At 43.0% G+C, this 23,365-nt stretch overlaps 1 protein-coding gene across 1 annotated transcript in view; it reads left to right on the plus strand.

The window, feature by feature from the left end:
• cyp26b1 (cytochrome P450, family 26, subfamily b, polypeptide 1) overlaps positions 1–23,365 on the plus strand; it is a 40,080-nt gene that overhangs the window by 4,812 nt on the left and 11,903 nt on the right. Inside the window, exon 2 of the mRNA XM_030754029.1 lies at positions 15,800–16,024. Coding sequence (XP_030609889.1) covers positions 15,800–16,024 — 225 coding nt within the window. The remainder of the gene's footprint in view (positions 1–15,799; positions 16,025–23,365) is intronic.

Consider the following 23,365-nt stretch of genomic DNA (forward strand, 5'->3'; position numbering starts at 1 on the left):
ATAATGCACATACTTTTTGCTATGCACGTACACACATATTTTTCTGTGTTCACACATATATAAAGAGAAAATATGGACAAAAATACACATGCATAGTGCATTTGAATTGCCTGTATACAAATATTTTATAACAAACTTCTGTTGTCCCTAAAAGATGCTGTATGACCGTAACATTGCTATACACCAGTTTTTTTTCAAGCTTTTCTTGAGCTTCATTTTTGTCTCACGTTAAAAGGTGTGGATACTTTGTTTTGTTGTTTTTTTTTCAAAACACTCCACTGCTTCCAATTTTAGGATCTGACTGGATGCAAACGATCCGATTTCATTTATAAGCTCCTTTGAAGTTTTAGCGTAGCTAACACAATACACACCCATACCTGATTTTCTGAAATATCGTACACATATTTTGTAGTTTCTACTTAATAAAGTATGTCAACAGTTATGTTCTGGTACCACTAGGGGTCACCAAAGAGCAAACATCCCAGAAATGCTTTCGATAGCTAAAAATTAAATGTTGAAACTATGGAAACAGTGCGTGGCTTACATATAACTGGAACTAATGAGTTATTGAAAATACATTTTACCTTTATTTCCTCATTTGACAGAACACATCATCTGTTTCCAAGAAACCAGGAAAACCTTTCTGCTCTTCTTCATGCAGTTTCCTCATAACCTTTTCTCACACACGTACACAAACAAACCACACAAACATGCATGCGGAGCAGACACGCTGGACTGAATCTGGGTCAGATGAGAAGAAATGAACACAAGACTCGCACTCTGCAGTGAGTGTGTTTCAAATAAGAACACACTCACTGCGGAGCAGAAGGTGCAAATGTTATCGGTCGTTGTTTCTGCCTTGCATAATTAGTCAAAAGTAGCGATCAGCAGCTCAAATGAAGCTGCATCATCTCACGTACACAACTGCATACACACGGAAACACACTAATGAGTTACCCTCTGCCTGCCAGCCTGCCTTCTTGTGTCTGTTTGGCGGTGATGAAGTGCAAATGATGGTGGCCAGAGTAATAACAATCCTGCAGCCCAAACTCTCATCACTCACAGTGACGACAGCTCTCTCTCCCTCTTTACGTCTCGCTCCTTCTTCTTCTTCTTCTTCTACACTTGTCTTCTTCTGAAGTGACACAGTTACAGATCCTCTGCAGGTCATAACTCCTGCAGTCTTTCACCCTAGCTTGCCAGATACTTCTGCTGGCTTTAGGTGCAGTTATATTTTGTTTGTGTTGATGCTTTTTCATGCCATCAGGTTATTGTATTCTTAAATTACTTGAATGCAATCTTTTCATGTATTTGACTTCTAAAATTACATCACAAGTAGTGTTTAAAAGAAACTAAACACACACAATGCAAACAAGCTCAGTGTGTTTGCCAGCAGTGCAGAAACAGTAGGTTTCCTTCTGCTTGTTGGACTAATGTGGATCCTTCAGCTTCTTTCTACAGTCCAAAGACATGCATGTTTGGGATAATTGGTGATCCTAGATTGCCCACAAGTGTCCTGTCCAGGGTGGTACCCCGCCTCCTGCCCAGTGACAGCTGGGATAGGCTCCAACCAACCTTAACTGGATAAGCGATAAGAAGCTAGATGAGTAACACATTCTCCATCTGAACTCCTCACAGTCCGGGACCGTAATGTCAAACTTCAACCTGCTGTGTGCCACTTTAGCATCGTTTATCAGCATGCAGGGAAGTGTTCCAGTACGTCCTTTAGCTCAAATAAGTACCAACAAATGTCCAAATCAGGAGGCAGATGTGGTGGGAACACTTCAAACAAGATGCCAGGAGTTTGAATCCTGTAAAAGTTTACTTTTACAGGATTCAAACTCTATGTCTACATCTATTTCAGACATAGAAAAAAGTACTTGCATGACTATGTGCGGGTGTGTGTGTGTGGGGTGGCTGTGGCTCAGGAAGTAGAGCGGGGGTATCAACCAATCAGAAGTATCCTCGGGAAGATACTGAACCCCGAGGTGCCCCTGATGCATCCATTGGAGTGTGAATGTTAGGCAAAAAGCACTTGTGTGAATGCTTAAATAAATATAAGTACCAGTCTGTTTATTGCTTTGGAGTTAGTGTTAGGGAAAAGGTCAGTACTTGTGTATCTCCTCTTCAGTAATCTTCTTCTTCATTTTCTTAATTTCCACAGTAGTCATTTCATGGCGTCCCATAACAGCGACCATGCCAGCAGAGCACATTTGCTTGCTATCTACTCATGTTCCAGGCACTTGGGCACTTGTGATGTTGCTTGTTGGACTAAAACGGGAAGCCTGTGGGTCGAACCGAATGCCAGCATGTGAGGAGTTAGCAGTGAGATTATACACAACGTGCGAGGCAAACCTGTCGGGTTAAAAAAGGAATGAGACAAACTTTAAAAACTATTCCTTTTTGAAATTATGTTTCCTAAACTTTTCGTAAAGCTGGAAAAATGTGCAAGTTTTAAAAGCTCTTGCACCAAGCTGTGAAAATACCCAGAATAACACATTTCGCACTGACACTGAGCAGCTCAAACTGCAGGATTAGACAGATTTAAACCAGCGATCGCTCGGCAGAATCAGAAGCTCGACTCCGCGTTGACAGCTTGCAATCCATGATCTTAAAAAACGAAACAAAACATCGTCATCATAAAACTCTAAATTCAGTCTTATATGATGCCAGATTTTCTCATTCCAACGGCAGACGACCACCTCGGAGCCCCTCTGCCTCACAGCGCATGTGGGACCTTTGTTTTTTAGCCAGATTGTTCCTTTAACCAGCTCAGACAGAGGGGGGATTGTGAGGACTGGTGGCTTCATCTATAGTAGGTTCCATTACTGCGGTCCAGCCCGCTGTGTGCTGCATAACTGTGGTTACACAGTCCTCAGACACACACACACACACACACACACACACACACACACACATACACACAGCAAATGGAAAGACTGTGAGTGTGTGCGCATAAAGTCATATAACATGCAGCAGGCACACATATAGAGTATGATGATGCAGCACACATGCAGACACACAATTAATTGGCCACACATGCACAGCAGTGTGTGAGTGCAGACAGATCATAAACCAGCTTTCTTTCTTTCTCTTTCTTTCTTTCTTTCTTTCTTTCTTTCTTTCTTTCTTTCTTTCTTTCTTTCTTTCTTTCTTTCTTTCTTTCTCTCTCTGGAGTGGCAGGGAACTGGCAAGTGCATGTTCACTGGGTGGGAGATACATAGTTCATTGAGCGGGCACAGGGGGCAGCCCTTTATATGTGCGTGTTAAAGTGTTAACATTCAAGGCAGGACCCTTGAACCTCCAAGGACGCTTCTTCTCACAACCCGCTAACCTTTGTTCAAGCTGCTCTCTGTTTTTTTCTTTATATTTTTTGTCCCGTTTTTAATTGTTTTCTTAAATGTAACAATGAAAAAAATGCCCGTTTCTGTTACCGTTGTGTGTAAACGTAGACGATTCTACATTTTAAGTGCGTTTCACTCGTCTCTGCTGCCTTTTGCGTTGTTGTTTTTCCAATTTTTCAGCCCTTAATTACTATTTCCCTGGACCTTCTGCTTTTAATCTTCTTTATTTTTCTCAGGCATTCCCAACTTTCTGGATTTTAATTTTTCAAAATGTCCCGTTTTCTCGCGTCCTTTTCTTTTTACTTTTTCTTCATTGTCCCCTCGAACCTTCGCTTCCCTCCATCTCTTCATTTTCTCATTTCCCCCAATCAATAATGAACTTTTTCATTGCAAAACCTCTTTTTTTCCTCTCCATGCTTTCCACCCATCCATCCATCTATCTCTGCCATCGTCCTCCTCCTCCTTCTCCTCATCCTCTTGTACAGATTAGCAGGAGGTACTGGCAGCGGGTTCCCTTGCCCCTTCTTTCACCCCAAGAACACACTGCTCCCTCCTTCAACACTCTTGTCCTGGGCCGAGTATAGAGCTCAATGTTAATCTCCCTTTCTCAATGAGTGTGTGTGTGTGTGTGTGTATGTGTGTGTACTGTATGTGTGACAGAATGGTTTTTTTTTTAATTCTTTTGTTTTCTAATGGTCAACAAATTGATTGCACCCCCCTAAAAAAAGCCCCAATAATTTACTGTGATGCTTTCCTCCCTTTTTCTGTAGCTCTCAGACCAAAGCTCATTCAAGAAATCAGAAATTTGCTCCTGAAAGAGATTACAGTGTTAGGAACTATGTTCATCTACAGCAATGCTCTAATGAATATCACAGGACAGTTTAAGCAGGACTGAGTCAAACTACATTACAGGATATGTGTTAGTAATAATGAAGGAACATGTAATGATATATTTCAACACTTATTTCAACATTAATTGTCCCGCGCAATGCATGCAGGGCATCGACAAGCCCACTCCTTATTTGCATAAAGTTGAGGTCTAGGCTACGTTATACAAATCAGAAACTTTTAAGTGACTACTTGTGATCTAAAAATCAGTCAGATTCAGCAACTTGTTGCTGCAGATGTCTCCAGAAGCACTGTTTCGCCGGACGTGCAAACGAGCCCCTATTTTGGTTTCGGTTGGAGCAGCCCGAGTCAGGTGCAGCTCAGAGGTTGCGATGTTGTAGGAGGCTGCAGGAGAGGCAGCGCACTCGTCAACCACAGCGTCCAATGTAGAGAAGTGGCGTGATCCCGCTTGTGAACAGCTTCCATTAGCCAGTGAAACGGGGTAAGTTCTGGACAACAATGGAGAAAGAAGATGTATCAGACAGCACCTGCTAGAAGGATCGATTCCTTGTTGGTTTTGGTCATTAAGAAGAAAAAGAGGGAATATCAGCTGAAGGATATTCGTGGGCTTTCACACGGTGTCTGTGTTGGCTTGTAGCTGCAGGACGTCTATGTGTGTCAGCTTGTGTGTGTGTGTGTCAGGGTATTAGCTCAGGTCCTGGGGTTAGTGCTTAGAGAGTTTTGAACAACCATAATCTCCCTTTCTATAATGTCCCCGGGTCAGGGGCCAACCCCCTCTCTCTCTCCTGCTCTCTCGCTCTATTCTCCTTGTTTTTGGCTGAACTATCCGTATCCCTTTTTCCTTAATCCGTCCTTTTTGAAACGAGCACCCATCCTGATCTCCCCGCCTCCTCTGCCACGCTCGGCGCCCTTTCACAGTGTGTCCCTCGCCATTTTCTCCCCCTCTCATTTTTTTTTTTTTTTACCTCTCCTCCTCTCACCTTAGTTTCCTTCCTTCTCGTCTTTCTTTCATCCCATTCCTGCCCCTTCTTCTCCTCTTCCTCCTTGTCCTCCTCCTCTCTGGCTCTCTCTGATGTGGTGGCGTGACCGCAAAGGGACGGGGGTTCATTGTCAAGTCAAGGACCTATCGCACCATTCAAAGGCACAAATCTCTCTCACACACACACACACACACACACACACACACACACACACACACACACACACACACACACACACACACACACACACCACACACACACACACACACACACACACACACACACCGCCTCCTTGGTATCTCTGGCACCAGCTGAATGATTGACAGCTGAAAAGAGAGAAGGAATTCCATCGCAGCCTTTGACCTCGTTTCCTTTCCCTCGCACCTCCCCTGCTATTCTTGCAGCATTTTCGCTTTTCATTTTTAACCTTTGATTTAGATTCAACTTTTTTATTTTTTGGTTAAAACGTCTTTATATTTCTGGACTACCCCCCACCATAAAACCTTCCCATCAGTCAGGCACTGTGTGGGCAGAGATCTGGCTCTTTTGGATTTCTTTTTGCTGACGTGGATTTAGTTGCTGTGAGTGATGCGGGTTTTCCTCTTCGCCTATGACTTTCATGGGCTCAAACAGTCTTTCTCTTGCTTCTAGTAACATTCGTGCATCAAGATGACGAAGAACGACCTCACATTGCTTCACATCGCGATTCGTCTCCTAAAAGTTGCACTTTAACAAACGTCAAAGACTTCAGGTGACTCAGGTACACATTCGTTTCTGCAGTTAGGGGAATAACCAGTCAGTAATTTGAGCGTCTCCTCATATATTTGTTTAGTTTGATTCGTGTCCATCTAATACATGATTAGCTAGAGTAAAAGCTTTGCTAAGTACTTGTACACAGTTCTTAGTTTCATTTAGTTTAGTTTTTTATCCTTCTCAGAAATCCTCATTGTGCCAAATACAGTACAGAGAAATGCAAACATAATGCCAAAGACATTACAGCCACACGCTTACACTTTAACAGCAACCGTCATCGACACAGTACAAAAAAATGCAAGTGACACACACCTCACACAGCGTGACCTGGTGTCCCGCTTTCGGTGGGTTTCTTGTCTCCCCAGTCCTACTTATTTGAGGCAACGTCCTAATTTTTGTTTGGCTCTAGTTTACAAAAATGCACACACGCAAGCCTCACGGGAATTTTGTGGTTCATCGACAGACGAGTCAATCAGTTTTAACAGTTACCAGGATGGAAAACGGGAATACACGAGTACACAAAGACCATCGCAGGAGACCATAAGAACAAACGTAGATCCGCCCCTCAGATGATCGATGCCAAACCTTTAACATGTATAATTTGTGCGCATTCATTTTTAAGCCTGATCGATATCTGCTGTAGACAGACACACATTTAATTTACTGGAAACTTGTCACTTCGGCCTGGTAGCGCCTAGATTTCTTCAAAAACAAAAGAAACAAAAAAAGGAGCAACCCTAAAAAGAGATTACTGTAAAGAGGAGGGGTCACGCTGCAAAAGGTCAACAAGTTCAATATGTGCTATCTGAAGTTTGTTAAATTTAAGGTTATTATTTGGGGAACTGATGTGCTTAAGTTAAGTATTCTTCTGCTATTAAATAAAACAGCTCACATCTCATTTTAGTAGCCAATCAGCTTCTTCTGACCAGCATTTGAAGTCTCGCAAATCCCGGTGACAACTGGTCAGTGCCTTGGCTGACTCGAGGCATTGATTTTGAAATATGCCGCTTTCTCTTAGTCAATTGCACCGTGTACTCATGAGCTTAATATTTTGGACTAAGTCGGCTTTCTTTTAAAATGTTAGCTCGCACAACTCGACTGAAGAAAACGTTAAAAGAATTCTGAAGCTGCAGTTTTTAAAGTGTGGCCGTGTGAAGCCTGCAAACTCACACAAACCTGTAAAATGACTCCAGTTAGTTGTCTGACATGAAGAACGTACGTTTCAACCATTAACCTGCAAAAGTATGAAGAAAAAAAAAAGCGGTACATTTAAATCACGGCAAATTAATACAAAGAATTTAGACAAAACCTTCACGGTGGCTGTTACTTTTTGGTAATTTAGTTGGAAATATCCTGCAACAAAACATTTATAGGCACGTCTGAAAATAGTATTTATTTATGTACTTTGAGCTGGGTTAATATGTTAAACCAAAGGAACCTTCAGCAGCTGCTTGAATGCCTCTGAAAAGATCGATGTAATCCATATATTTAAGTAAAATCCTTCTCTGCAGTTACATCAGCTGCTGTGTGTCTTTACACACTCAAACTGCAGTAAATATCCTTTCCCACCTTTGTGCTGTTTCTACTGTCTCCTCATCAGTCTGTTTCTCTGCTTTGTCCGAGCATCACCGTAATATTTCTATTTTTATTTCATAAACTCTCTAAATATACACATTTTCTCCCCCTACACACACACACACACACACTGGCTGGCCAGTGTGTGTGTGTGTGTGTGTGTGTGTGTGTGTGTGGGTTGATCTGAGTAAACATAATTAACTGTGTTTTTTTGTCTTGCCCTAATAAAAGAGTCATTTGTTGGACATTTCCACTGCACTACAAAGAGGACATTTATAAGCCCGGGCCCAGATTTGCCCCCAGGCCAACCCCAACAGAACAGATGGGGGTATTTTTAGCACGGCCGGCGTGCTAGCTAGGTTTGCCGGGACAGTGTGTGTGTGTGTTTGTGTGTGTGTGTGTGTGTGTGTGAGAGAGAGAAAGAGGGAGAATTTTCTGACATCTTCTGTGATTGTGGTTGTGTTTGCAAGAAATTTTGATTAAATGTGAGCGTGCAGCATGTGTGGAAAATCCTCACTTTTTCTCTCCTTTACTGAGGTTTTTGTTAAAAAAAAAAAAAAAAATATCTGATAAAGGATTGTGTAGAAGTTGACACAGCGGTTACAACAACGTTGTCCAGACTGTCGGCACGCACACACAAACTTTCAAGGACATTCCTTTAGTTCCTACTCTATCCACTGTGCGTTTAAGACCTTTAACCTTGACAAAACCCTGATTTTACTCCTGTTCTAACGTCCTTTGACCACGCCGTCTTGAGGTCCAGCTTGAAGCTGCGTTTGCTGTGCCCAACCCTCTGGTGCCAGTGTATTCTTACTTTAAAGTAAACGGGAATTTTTAGGTGCGACTGGTGGAAAGCGTTTGGAAAAAGGGGACGATGTTTTGTGTTTGTTTGTTTTTAAGTCAAGAAAAGTTTTTGTTCTTGAAGGAAAACGCCGCCTCCTCTCGAACACTGCCGCTACAGAGAAGCCTAGAAGAAGGAGAATGACTGGAAATGTTGATGTAGAGGTTGTTATAACAAGCACGGGCCACACACAGCCCCGTTTAATTGTGCATAATATTCTGTTAATTGTAATGATAATAAAAACACCTCCACCCGATTTCCATCTTTTTAGTGAAAATGGTCACAAAACAAGAGTAACAAATTTGAATTATTAATGATTTTGGAAAAGCCATACTGTGGGCTGGCTTGGACTCTTTGGCACCCATGATTCAGGCCCCGCCTCTTCTCTACAGTATTTTTCTCTGTAACATGTAAAGAAGAAAAATGGTGAAAGCTGATATTTTGTTTGCAGAGTCGGCGTGACGGCAGAGGTTTTGCAGAATTAAATGAAGCTACACGCAGACCTTCATGTGCTATTTGCAAAATGCTGAGATTAATATACGGTAAAGAGAACTCACTCGCCTGTAGTCTGTTTAAAATGATCCCTGAAAAGTCAAGAAAAAAGAGCTGGAATTATTTTAAATGCCTAAAAAAACCCCATTATTTATACTCACCATTAAAACAGACTCATGAATGTTTTGGGGCCTTGTTTGCTGGTATTAGCTGCATTATCTAATCACTGTAGGCTACTTATAGTAGATCCCAAATAAAATCTACATGTCGTCAGTTTTGTTGCTTTAATAAGGCATCCAACTGGCGGACAATGTTGCAGGTAATTACAGGAATTTCATTCAGTTCATGCTGGAAAACCTTCCCAAAGTCGGCCGCAGTTCAACAGCAAAACAGCGGTAAGGGTGTGATTGCACCCTAAACTCTTTGACTTTGTTCCAGTGTTATTCACAGCTTCTGACTGCACAGTGCTGGAAAATAAAAATACAATTAAAAAAACCCAAAACAAAACAGAAAAACGAGGCGTGTTCCTCATGATGTTTCCTGCCTCCACAGCCAGCTTGTGCTTCTCCCAGATGCTATGTAACATGTCCACAAGAAAAAAAAAGCTTTAAAACTTTATACCCACCATCATTAAGAGAAACCTCTTTATGGTTTTCAGCTCACATCAGAGTTTGTTGCCTGTGACCTCGATGGTAAAATCAGCCGTAATGTTGTGGGAGCAATTTTGGTTTGGGGGTTTTTGCGAGTGTTTACAGTGAAGGCTCCGTCGCTTCGCTGGAGTTTGGAGGGAAAGTGTGTTTTAGCCAATCAGTGTGATTGCAGACGCGACGGCTACGTCTGCAAACCCGTGTGTGTCTGTGTGTGCGCGCGTGCAGTTATGTACGTGTTCCCCTGCAGAAGAACTGTGGCGTCATTACATCACAACTTTCCATGCTTGCTCCATGTGTGTGTGTGTGTGTGTGTTGTGCCAGATTTGAGAGGGGAGGGGAGGATGGGGGTTTGGTGGGGGTGGTGTACATTTCTCACCTTTTAAGCTAAATGTCATCCAGACCACACCCCTGGCGCATGCTCACACACACACACACACACACACACACACACACACACACACACACACACACACACACACACACACACACACACACACACACACACACATTTTTTCTTGCAGAGAATATGACAGAAGAAAACCTTCAGCATTTGCCAAAATGTGAGTTTCTAAAAAGAAAAAAGAGAGAAATGGAAAGAGAACTCGTTCACACATAATGCACAAAGCTACGCACATGCACACATCAGAAAGTACACAATCGGCCCAATCTGATGCTGTATCTTGGAGGGTGAAAGGGACCCTTGTCTGGCTGCCTGAGGAACTCCCTTTGAATTGGACTGTGTGTGTGTGTGTGTGTGTGTGTGTGTGTGTGTGTGTGTGTGTGTGTGAGTGAGCAGGCCTGCCAGGCAGACATACTAGACCGCTCAACATCCATGTGGCAGCAAAATGTAGCTTGGAAAACAACCTTGCTTTAACACACACATAAAGGCGCACACACACACACACACACACACACACACACACACCCCGAGGGCTCTAGAGGCCAGCCGGCCGACCTGGTGTGTGTGTGTGTTAATGTGTGTGTGCCTGCTGCAGTAAAAAGAGGAAGTGTACAGGAGCTGTGAAAACAGTTCGGGTTAACAGTTTGTACCCAGACACATCAACTGAGAGAAAAAAGAAACCCCAATTTTGCAAAGCTGCGTGAATGAATGAATGGAGCTTCAAAAATACACTCTTTAAAGAAACCTCAGCTCCAGGTACACCAAAACTTGATGGTTCCTGCAGTTTTCTGCTGACTATAAGGTGGAAGAAATGTGTTGTAGCAACCCCAAGTGAGCGACATCGACCAGAAATCAGGCAGCTCTCAGACAGCTTTACAGAAAAAAATCTGGTGTCAATAACGTCAGCACCTCGTGGAAAGGTCTTAACATGAGTTGGAGCTTGAGCGCACTCTCAAACACGGCTACAGAGGGTGGGGCGTGCGGGGCTTGAATGCTAATTAGCAGCATTTTTCATCTATAAAAGCAGTTTTCAAAGCAGCACAGAAAGAGAGAACAGAGCTGCAGAGAGGGCTGAAGCATCTGTGCTCAATTTAGGTCGAGAAGCCTTAGCATGTCAGCTACAATGCAAGGAGGACAGGAAGCAACAAAAAGCGATATTAATAAGCAGGACCTCTTCCTCATCAATGGTTGTTCTGCAGGTGCTTCGCGCCACATCTTTTACAACCCTGCCACAGAAAACTGAAGTATAGTCCAACGAAGAAGTAAATCCAAGGATTACTGACAAAAACAGAGTACAGCATACTATGAAACAGTGCAGACTGACTCCGCTGTGTAGTGGTTTACACATTTGCCTAACAAGTGAAAGATCCCCAGTTTGATCTGTGGAGGAGATCTCTCCGGGGTTGCTTTGGGAAAGGCATCCAGCGTAAAAATACAGCACCAGTCAAAAGTTTTGACCATACCTGTCAAGTCTCCTGTTTTGGCCGGGAAACTACCGTATCTTATCCCTCTGTCCCACCTCTGTCGTGCTGCGACACCGAGGGGGACCCAACCCCATCCCCGGACCTTGCTTCAGCCTTTATAAACTTTTGAGATGGCCGACAGCGAGTTTTCTTACACAAGTTGGCAACAGTGGCCCAGATAAAGGAGGAGGGTGGAATGTAGTTAGCAGTCGCACCCCACATAAGTGTTTTCATCAAATTTGATATTATAACATATGGAACAAAACTGATTTATATAATGTGTGTCTAGGCGAAGCATTAAAGCTATTAAGGTATTTCATAAAGTTTATTTGTAGTTCTAAACATATTTAGGGTGTTTTTTTCTTCACTTTTTGTCTCTCCAAAGATGTTATTTCTCTCTCCTACAGCCTTGATGGCAACTACATGCAAATGACCAATTATGAAAATTAGGTGATGATGTCATATACAGTAGTGACTTCTATTTTCGGCAGCGGAAAATTTCCCTTATTTTTAAATACAAAACTTGACCGGTATGGCTTTGACTGGTACTGGATGTGGAGCCACACGCTGTGGCTTCCCTTTGTAGCTGAAGTAGCTGTTTCGTCTTCATGATACCGTACCTAATTTTAAGAACAATGAACTGCTTTTATCGGCACCCTAAAAGGGTCGTCCACACACAAAGTGCATCACCTTGGTGATGATGGTTGGTGGCTAGATGACATTCTAGGTTTCGGCTTCCTAGACAACCCTCTAATATTTTTTACCGCCCTGTCATATTTGTCGCTTTCACTGGAAGCCTCTTTATTTGCTCACTCCAAAGCTGAGAAAAGCTCGACTCAGGATCCACCCACTGCACTTTATCGGGTGGATGCCCTTTAAATCGAGAAGATGGGACAGGAAGAAAACATAAATCCATTAAAAGTGTCTGTATTATTACTTAGATCATGTCTCATAAAGATATATTGTATGGGTGCTTGAAGGTGGAGTCTGCCAGTTTTCTGCCAGTCATGAGGTGTATGATAGTAGATATTTTTATCACCAGGTGATTAAAATGGATCAATCTGGGAACCTATACCTACAGTATATCTCCACTTGATTTTTGGGGGGCTTCAGTTGTATCCAGCTGATAGTCGGGACTTGGCTTCCTGATTTTGTTCACTAAATTTGAAAACGTGACAAATAATAGCCGAAGGTTTCGAGATTCCATTGGGGTAAATGTGTTCCCTCCTTTGCCCTCTACAAAGACTGTTCACCTGGGTACAAGCAAAGACTGCTCAAACACAAATGACCAATAGGTCTCGGACAATTAGACGACTGAAAGAGCCGCACCGTGGGACACTTTTTTCATACTTATGCAAAGTGACTCCCAGTTTAGAGCTTAAACACCTCCTCAGCCGGTTTTTGGCAACCGGGGCATTTGTGATTTGGATTTAAGTAAACATATCCGGGCTTCACTGCAGAACTGCAAGGCCAGTAATTACAGCGCTAACCGGAATCAGTGAGAGGATGCGTTCACAGCGAGAGATGAAGTTTTGAGCACACAAACAGAAAGCACGGCTGCTGCCAGAGGTGTGCCCTCGACCAGGAAACAGACTACCTGCTAAAATTAGTCGCTGAGCTCTGCGTTCAAACACAAACATACTGTATATAGCTGCACTCGTGCACACAGAGGCCCTGCTGCACACGCTGTTTTGTAGTGTAAAGGGTTACAATTTGTCTTAATGTTGGCTCCCATCAGAATGGTTTGTGCTTAACTTGATTTTCTCTCCAATCTCATTGTACATCCTGTATAATGACAATAAAGGCATTCTATTCTATTCTATTTTTTTTTAACAAAACGATGAAAATGCTCTCCTTGTCCGTCTCCTCTGACTAAATTGCCTTACAGGCCCTGTATGTTTACACTTACATATAAATATATATAAATTTCAGCGTGTGTGTGTGCGTGTGCGTGTGTGTGTGTGTGTGTTTGCACACCTACCTCACGGTTGTATATATCTCTTTCCCCTTGAGTAAGCTGGGGTCAAACGAGTTAGTGTTGTCACAGTAATTTGCAGTTGGGCCTCCACGTGTTTGTTTGCTTTGAGTGTTTTTTTTTTTTTTTGGTGAATTTTATGAATCTTGAGTGTGCGTCTCTGTGCGTTTATGTATACGTGTGTGTATGTGAATGCTTGCATGTGAATAATGCCTTGTTAGACTCGGTGTATACGTCCCATATATGTGTGTGTAACACAGTAAGCAGCCCCTCAGGCTGATATATATTCTTTTCACTCAAACAGCCCATTTACAGTTCTGGGGTCAGCTCCGTCTCGCTCTGCTGTGACCCGGACGGTTTAGAGGTCAACGTCAAAGCTGAACTCAGGTCAGCTTGCTAACTGACTCCAGCTCCTCTTGGGGGGGTTGCTGCCCAAACTGTGAGACAGGGGCCCCAAAATGTGCAATGTGGCACCTTGTGATGGGTCACCACATAAAACTGAGACAAACATTTATTTTTTTTAGCCTCCATCAAGAAATTTTCTGAAGCATCAGAAGTCATTTTTAGCATTGTAGTCTCTTAATAATCTCTTCTCCAAGTTGTGCCCGTGTTCCAGTTCCTCCAAATCTGCTGTCGGTGCTGTGATATTCTCTTTTCCATGGATCAAGGTTGAAATTCTCATTTTTCAAACCAAAGATATGACTCCATCCACTGCTGAAGCAACCAAAGTGAAAGGTGGAAAGGCTAAATTTGACTAGGCCCTGAGTGTTTAGAAAGGCAGAAAAATGAACTGATGAACTGGTTATTATGTAGTTGAAATTAGCCCAAAACATATCAAGATTTTGTCTGATAATTAACAGCCTGAATTAAAGAGACACCCCAAAAAATCAGATGGCTTTAAGTATTGCTTATGCACCAACGTATTTTTGGTGAATCACGTATAGGCTGTAGTGACATTTGCCTAGATGGCACATGTGCCTCGAGGTGCTCAAAGGAAAAAAAAATGCGCTTTAAAAAACTTGTCAAATGTCTCTTTTCGGAAATCATAAACCCATATTTTCTTCTTTCAATGTGGTTTTGGTAGCATTCAAATAAAACCATCTGAGAAGGAAGAATCGCCCTCTGTGATTTAAATGGTGACAAGCTGCAACCATGTAAAGAAAGTGCAAAGCATGGACACCAAAAAAAGGTTTGGAACTGCTCAGCCGGGAGTTCAAATAGCTCATTCATTACATTTATGTCTATTAAAGTTATTGTTATTAAGATGGTACAAAAAAAAAAATCTTTCAGGAGATGCAGAAGAAAAGAAAACAACATGAATGCATTTCTATGTTGATTCCGTTCATTTGAACGTTTTCAATGGGAGAAACTTTTCAGCGCTGATCCAGTTGACTTCCTAAGTCTCAGCTGACTGCAGGTTTCCCCGACCTAAACAGTACAGTTTCATAATGACCAAAACTAGCACCACTGACCAACAATAAGCCGCAAGCTCAGTCTCATGATTGTTAATATGCAAATTGTCACAGCGATCAGTGGCCATGAGTACCATTCCCAGAGAAATAGAGCAGCTGCAATCACAGCACTGTACAATGGAGGCCCCCCCCTCCTCGGTTCAGAGATGGCTGCCCTGTTCTCTTCACATACTATCAGCATTTATACTTCCTGATAGATTGTCAGCTCATCTTTCTCACATCTTTGTATATGGAAAATAGATATTAGATAGAAGGTCACCAGCAGAGCCCATCTTGTTACAGAGTGGGGATCCCAGGCCTGACACCTTGGAACTTCTTAATGAAAAACAGGTCTCATTTAAAGCTCCATCTCTGCTGTTGAACTTGAAAAAAATCTATTTGAAGTGGAAAATGATTAAATTGAACAAACTGAGGCTGAAACTTATTATATCCTCAAGCACTCTTCTGTCAGTCTGGCCCGTCAGGATGAGAAATTTCATTTACTGTACTTTAAGCCTGAACTGCAAATGTTTGGAGAACCTTTAACCCCACCCCTCGTGGGCTGATGTTAAAGCTGATCTCGGCCTGCGCCCTAAAGGCAACTTGAATCAGTTTTCATTGCATTAACCTGATGTATACAGGCTTCTTAAACATCTACAGTCTGCCGCTTTCAGTTGGTTTAAGTTTACTTTTTCTCTGAGTGCAGAGACGATGGAAACATCGGTAACTTTTAGCATGTGGAGAACTCACCAGTCTGTTTGGGCCCCCGAGCCACTGAGAGAGAGAGAAATAGTATTCACTGAAGCCTTTTAGAGAGGAAGATCAAAAGCTGGAGTGAAGGTCAGATTCTAAAGACTGTTTTAAATTATTAGCAAGTGCAAAAAACAGGAAGAACTAGCATCTTTTGCTAATGGTGGTCAAAGGCCATGAGAGCGGTGGTGCCTCTCAGGAGATGCAGCTTCGGCACTTTCAGTTAGATAATGCCTGTGATTGATCTGTGTGCTTCCTGTCTGTCCCTTCATCCAGGGCTCAAGCTTCCATGCCTCACGGAGACAGAAGTACGGCAACGTGTTCAAGACCCACCTGCTGGGCCGTCCTGTGATTCGGGTGACGGGCGCTGAGAACGTGCGCAAGGTGCTGATGGGCGAGCACACGCTGGTGGCGGTGGACTGGCCCCAAAGCACGTCCACGCTGCTGGGACCGAACTCACTGGCCAACAGCATCGGAGACATCCACCGCAAGAGGAGGAAGGTCAGGAAACACGTGAATCGAAGTTTACACACGTGCAAATACACGTGTTCGATACGGAGATCAGAGACGTGTCTCAGGCTTCTTTTCTGATGGTTCATTTCAGGCTGACTACCCAAACTCAATATGACCTACAAAGATTTACATAATAAACCACACAAAAATAAAACTGCCTTTAATTTTTTAGTTAAAAGATGTTCAGAGTGTAAACATTTTGGCTACAAGCTACATGTTGTATTGGATCGCACTTATGCTTATTAAGACATCTCAGAGAAAGAAACAGAACAGCCTCATAATAAATTACTACTGCAGACCCAGAGCTTTCTGGAGACCACAATACTAGTGCGACACAATGGAAATAAGTACAATGGAAGTATGCCTTTAAGTGTCGTTTACTAAATCTGCACAATAGCTCGAGTTAATCAGGATTTTTCTTAATTTTGAGATATTCTTTTAGCATTTTAAATGCTACTTAAGCATTTGGGTTTAGACCCTAGCAGCCTGCAACAAATAGCCAGCGGTTTCCCAAAATAATTAGTAGCAAATTATAAAATTACATTCTAATGATAAACTCCAGCCCTTTGCACCAACAGAAACACCGAGTTAGGTCCTTTACTCCCTTTCACTTTTTCTTTGACCAATAGAAACTGTAATGATTGTCATCATCACGCCATGTGTCTGAACCTTTGGGGGGGACAGTCTCGATGGCGTCAAAGATCGTGAAGTAGGAGGCATATGCTAGATACCACACGAGGGGGTCCTTTAAGAGGCACCGAAAGGTTTGGGAACCTGCTTCTTACAGAGCTTCGGGTTGAACTGAAGGAAGGACGCTGCTGTTCAAACAGCACTGAAAAGATGCAGCAGCAGGGCCATCGCCCTCACACAGGTCTGCAGCTAAAATTAGCTCGGAGTCTTAAACACAAAATCTGAGCACAAAATACAACACAAAAGATTAATTACACAAATAATTGTGATGATGAACTATCGTCCTGTTTGTTGTAGTTTGTCCTGTTTGGCCTTTTAACAGCAGCACTCTAATGAAGCTTAACGGTCCAGCTTTCATTAATTCCGACCGCTTTCACCTAAGAAAAGTCCCAATTATTATTAGCTTTTCTTTTATGCTTTGCTTTTGTAATGCACATGTGGCTGAAGGGTGGAACTGGATGTAGTCACATGAATTGCAGCTGCTTGCTGCAGCATGCAGAGGGATATCAAATGCTCAACCTGAGACAACGCTCAAATACGTTTCTCAGAGTCGAGAGAAATACGAGGTAATGAAAACAAGTAACATCATCAGTCCGCAGCCCAGGTCATCTCAAATGATCAGCTTTCACTTTTGCTAAGGATGAAGATCTGTCTCCACACGCAAGCAGCAACAACTTCTGAATTTCACATCTATTACATTTTTTAATTATTAAGACGAATAACCAAGTCCCAACTAATAGATTTCTTTAGTGAGAAATCCACCCGTCATCCAGCATGATGTCTTCAAATTGTTTTCTCTGAGAGTGAAACTCGTGAACTTAGCAGCAGCTCATTAATACAGCGAATCTGGAGCAAGGGCAGAAGCACTGCCCTGTGGTCGATGAAGAAAATAAGGAGCAGAGATAACTTAAACGCAAATGATTAACGCACGGAAAAGCAACCTTTCAATCATTTAATCATTAATAAAAATTACTGGGTGTGGAGACATGAACAATTTTGGAAAGGGAACCACTGAACTAGAGAGTGAAAAGCATCTTTAACTGAGTCCCAAAATATCCTGCAGCAGCTACAGCTGCATGCAAACGCTCATCAATATTCATGCTCTGGAATAAGTGACACGCGCGCGCGCACACATACACACACACGCACACACACATTTGGAGTCCTCCTCTACACAAAGAGTGAGGCAGGACACACAAACAGAGTATCAGTGTAAAGCTGATCCCGTCTGCTCGCTCTTATCAGCAGTGTCCTGGCTACTGAAGCGTGAGAACGACCCCTCCATCACTCCAGCTTCTCCTCCTCTCATCTGCCTTTTGGACAGAGCAAGAGAGGGAGAGGCCGACTCTGCCCTCATGTTTCTGTTTTTCCCTTTTACATCCTCTGCTTAATTTCTGTCATTTCTCCCCGACTATTATCTCTCTCTCTCTCTTTTTCTCGCTTCTTTTCTCTCTTGCGCTTCCTCTCTTTCTCTCTCGTCTCTGTGCCAAGACCATTTCAGGTAATCAGCCACTTACCTCTCCCTCCTATTATCCCCTTATCCCCAGGGCACATACCTTTCTCTCGCTCTCTCTCTCTCTCTCTCTCTCACACACACACACACACACACACACACACTCACTTGATGCGCGCACGCAACGTCACACACAAAGAATCAGAACGAGAAAAACAAGAAGCAGAGCCTGCTGTGTTTTCCTGTAAATCAGTCTCTCATTTTCTCTCTGCCAACACAGTTTTTTTTTTTTTGGAGGGGTTTGGAGGCAGGGTCACGTTTCCTTGCCGCCGTGCCCTGGGACGGGCGAGGGGTTGGTTGGGTCTAATCTCAGCTCTGATCCCCTCTCCTCTCCCCGGAGACCCCCGCACTAACCTCATGTAATGACCCCTGATTAGGAAGGCTGCCTCCGACACGGCACAAAGAGGGGCTTTCTGTGGGGGCCTAACACACATATACGCAACAATCACAAAAGCATATGTGCGCACACATACACCCAAACGGTGCCCTGCTTTCAGCCAGACGGGGCCATGGATACACACATGCAGTGAAGTTGCTTAGACTTTAAGCTGAAGTGCGTCTGAGCAAAACTCAAAACTTGCTGCTGACCTCTGGCCTCCATAATAGGCAAAAAATAAAAGATGCTTCCTAAACTGTTCGAGCAATATAGTGTCAAATGGTAGAGTTCAATGAGACCTTTGACCTGAATCTAAGGAGGAAAGTCTTTGAGGCCTTTTCTTCAAGTAAAACACAAAGCAAAACAATTAGAGTACTGGAATACCACTTTGTTTTTGTTTTTTTTTAGCTTATTTAGAGAACAGAGAATCATCATGGCCTCAACTCCAGCTGAGCTCAGATGATAATGTTCAACTATTCTATTTTCGGTTGTTTGTCTTGAATGGACCTCAATAACCTAACCTGATTTAAACTTGGCTAGTCTCCTGCTCAAGATCATCTTCATTAACGGGAGACCTGCAGCTCTGGACCAGTTTCAGCACCGCTGAGCTCTTAGTGGAAGCCCTGCTCCTTCCCCTAGCAGTAATGCCTCTTTGAGGTGTACCGGGTCTTCTTTGTTCTGTTTTTGAGATAGCGCACATCTCATTGTGTTATGGTGCAGAACCATATGAATCGGTGGTGATCCTCTACATGAAACAGCAGCTGATGTTTGCTCAAGCCTGTGGTAAGATCACAGAGCACCGAGTGCAAGTGGTCAGAAAAGGACTTTCAGGGAGTGATCTAAAAGCTGCTTGGAAGCTGTCATGACATGTCCCAGAAGATCAGCCAAGTTTAAATCAGGTAAGGCTTTTGATTTTTGGAAGGCCTGTTCTTGGAACTGTTTTAATCGCACTTAGCACATCGTCTTTGCTTCGGTGCCCACCATCCCATCATGGATCAGTATGCCTCACTGTTGCCAATTTAGCAAATTTGTAGCTAGATTTACCAACTTTTAAGTGGCCATTTAGCAGCTTTTCACCTCCCAAAAAACAGCACTCTAACTTGTGTGTGATTGTGTCAGACAGTCTTGTGGCAGTTACAGAAGTAGAAAGGCTGTCAGTGAACATGACCAGAACACAAAGTGAGCCATGTATGGAGAGCCATCAGAAAACCAACAGGCTGAGCTCGTGACAGGTGCAGAAACACTTGCTGATATATAAGTTACTGCAGGCCATAAGTGGGGGGCTCACAGGGTACTTCAGAGGTACATGTGTTTGCAGTTTGACCTTCTGTTTGCTGTGGGATCCATAGTTACATCACTGTGATTAAAGTAGGGCTGACAGAAAGAAAGATATTATAAGGAGAGCCAGAGGTCAGGTGTTATGTAGGAGTGTGTGCTGCGTTTGTGTGTGGGGGTGGGGTGGGGTGGCATGGGGGGCTCCCTCCTGTTTTCTGGATGATAAAGTCAACAGAATGAAGCGAAACAACATCAACTGAGAGAAAAATAAGAAACTGTCTGACCAGCTGGAGCAGAACCTCTCCTCTGGTGTTTGTGTATGTGTCTGCTGTCCGTGCGGTTTTCATATGGAAAAACAATCTTCACACAGCACATTAGCCTTTCGGTGGATCAAGAGAGCCAGCCAGTTTCCATATAACCCCGTGTTAAGCTAGGAAACTAACTCCATCAAAGAACCACAGTAGACTGGTTTTCCACTACAGGCCAACCAGAGCCTAACGAGGGCAGCCAGGACTTCCACATCATCCCTAACTGAAAACAAGATCAAACATGCAGTTTGTATTGCTGCTGTAAACAGAGGGACTTTATTATTTTGGTAAGTTTTGGTTATGCAGGCTAAGATCTTTGTTCCTGCTGGATGACTTGCTCCTCGGATGATTCAGGGTTTGAATGCAGCGCTTGTGCTTATGCAGGCATCAGACTTTCCAGAGCGGCGTGTGTCCTTTTGGGCCTGTGCAAAGACTAGAAGCATGGCAAGACTTCACAGAGGTATCCGATTGGGTTAATCAGAGTTTAAGGATACATCTGCTTTATCCAACTTTAGTAAATGGAAGTGCAATAATTGGAGGTTATGTGCAGCTCTGTTTTTTGGTCTCCTCTAGCACATGAGGGGAAAATGTTGCACAATTTGGTAACTCTGGCCACTTTTTTCTTTTTATTGGACATGTTGAATTTCTTGATGATTTAGAGCTTAATATTGGAATTAAAGCTTTAGATTTTAAAGTTGCGAGAAAAAAAGCACAAACAATAAGCTTTATTAATTCAGTAAGCACTGGAGGCCTCAGCTGTTCTCTCTTGGCATGAAATATTAACGTCGCTTAGACGCATCAGAAAAAAACACTGACCCTCTAAGTCACCTTCATTTGAGTTCAATGAATCGATGAAGCATTGAAGTAAATGCAATTTTTGCACCCTGGTCTTTGCAATAGGCAGTGCACATGATTAAAGACCCTCTCGTAACCACGCGGTGTGGTAACAAACATGCTCACGTGCTTTCAGAGAGTCCTACTTGGCTTGCAGTGGAAACATGCCCCTCTATAAGTGAACAACACTGCCTAAACACACACACACACACACACACACCACTCTGTTGACTGTGGTAGGCACTACTTTATTTTCAGCTTTGTGAGATACCTCTCGCTTCTTCTTTTCAAGCCCTCAGCCGCCCACATTCCCTCATACCACCTCTTTCTTTTCCCGTTTTTCTCCACATTTTCCTTTCCCCTTGTTATTCATTATTTTGGAACCATTGCCCAATCCCTACATTTAGGGAAAAGGAGAAATAGAGGTTGGAAAAACAGCAGCAACAACAAAACAGAGACACAGAGAGAGGAATCGACCCGAGCCTCCATTTAATAGTTCAGTCTGATGTCTTTAGTCGGTCGCTGCTGGAGGAACTGCATTAAAGCTTGCTTTAAATAAGAGTGCAGTGAAATCAGTGGGCTGTTACCATTTTCAAGGTTGTGCTTCATCCCTCCAAGAGTTTGTGAGATGATGATTTTCTGCATTCTGCTCTCATATGTTTGTGTCAGCCTCCTGTGCTTCTGCTTATCACCAGTAGAGGGCACTGCCAAGTGGGAGTGAGGTGAAGACCACTCTGTGTGTCCCTTCTTTGTATTCCAAGCTTTATCACTGCCGAAGACCAAATTTACACTCTATTCTCTTGTTGTCTTAAGAAACCCCAGTGACTGCTGTTTATATTTCAGATGGGGTGTGACACAGACTTCTGAGAAAATGCAAATAGTATTTTTTTTTAAAGATGGATGCAGAAAATCCAGCTCAAATTAATGCAGTCCCACACTGTCCTAAAACTAATACTGCATGTGTGGAAGATGATCAAAATTAGCAAAAAAAAAAAATGATAATAATAGTAATGCAAAGTAAAAGTCTCACAACTGAGCAGTGAAGGTTATTATTAAGTAATATGAATACACAGTGGTGTAACAGTACAGTGGTTAGCACTGCTGCCACACTGGCCTCAAATCTGAGACCTTCTTGCTGTGTGGAGTTTGCATGTTCTCCTTATACCCAATGGGTTCCTGCTGGGCAACTTCCTCCCACAGTCCCGTCATGCTTGCTAGGTTAGTTGGTGATTCAAAATTGGTTGAAGGTGTGAATCACTTCGTGTTTTTCTCCTTATGCAACCAGGGTGCACCCTGGCTTCCACCCAGTGACAGCTGGGATGGGCTCCAGCCACCCCATTACCCTCAACTGGGTGTATGCATGTCTGAATACAGTGTTGTAGCTGAATTATGTGGGGCAAAGCTCAATTAACTTAAACGCTGTTGTTGATTACTCTTTAAATATGCAGAGTAAACTGTAGCTGAAGCCATCAAATGAATGTGGCACAGTAAAAACGAACAGTTTTGGTCAGCTATGTAAACATCACATAAACGCTTAACAAACTAAAGTTTGCATGAGCTGAATTTTTTTTATTCTACAGTGCCTTTCTCTTTAAAATCAATCACAGGGGTGAAATATTAACCTTCACCTGGCTGGTCGTATGCACTGACCTTAACCCTCATCAACAAAGCAATCACTTTCTGATTCAACGTGACAATAGAAGCAGGGAAAGACATGCGGACTGCTTGTGTAAGTAAGAGAAAAGAGCAAAAAAAAGGAATAAAAAGAATAATTTAAAAAAAAAGGATGGATGAAGGGGCAGGGAGAGCCAGGAAGAGGTGGGAGCAGAGAGAGAGAGAAGGAGGGAAAGGAGGGCAGAGAAAAGAATAAAGGAGTCTTTACATGTCTGTGGAACCAGCAGCTCGCAGCACTTTCACATAATTTAAGACATATGGACGTTATTAGGACAACTGTGTCTGTGTGTGAGTGTGTCTGACTATATCAGTGTGTGTGTGTGTGTGTGTGTGTGTGTGAGCACGGGAGTGAGTGTGTCTTTAAGCTTGTGTCTCTGCGCTGCAGGCTACAGAAGACAGTCACGTTTTTGTGGTGCAGCAAAATGACTGTTGTATTGAACAATCCCCCCCACTAAAACACACACACACACATTCTTGTCCTGTGTGGAACTTAGAACGTCCCAGAGTGACACTGCAGAAAAAACTGTGTTTGATTGGCAGCCAGAGATACTGTGTGTGTGTGTGTGTGTGTATGTCTGAACATGTGTGCATTTGTCTGACCTGTAGTTACCTTTCAGAGTCTTGGTCTCCTGTCTGCCTGCGCACACACTGCCTGACTC

Source organism: Archocentrus centrarchus, chromosome 18 (assembly GCF_007364275.1).
Source record: "Archocentrus centrarchus isolate MPI-CPG fArcCen1 chromosome 18, fArcCen1, whole genome shotgun sequence".
Lineage (NCBI taxonomy): Eukaryota > Metazoa > Chordata > Actinopteri > Cichliformes > Cichlidae > Archocentrus > Archocentrus centrarchus.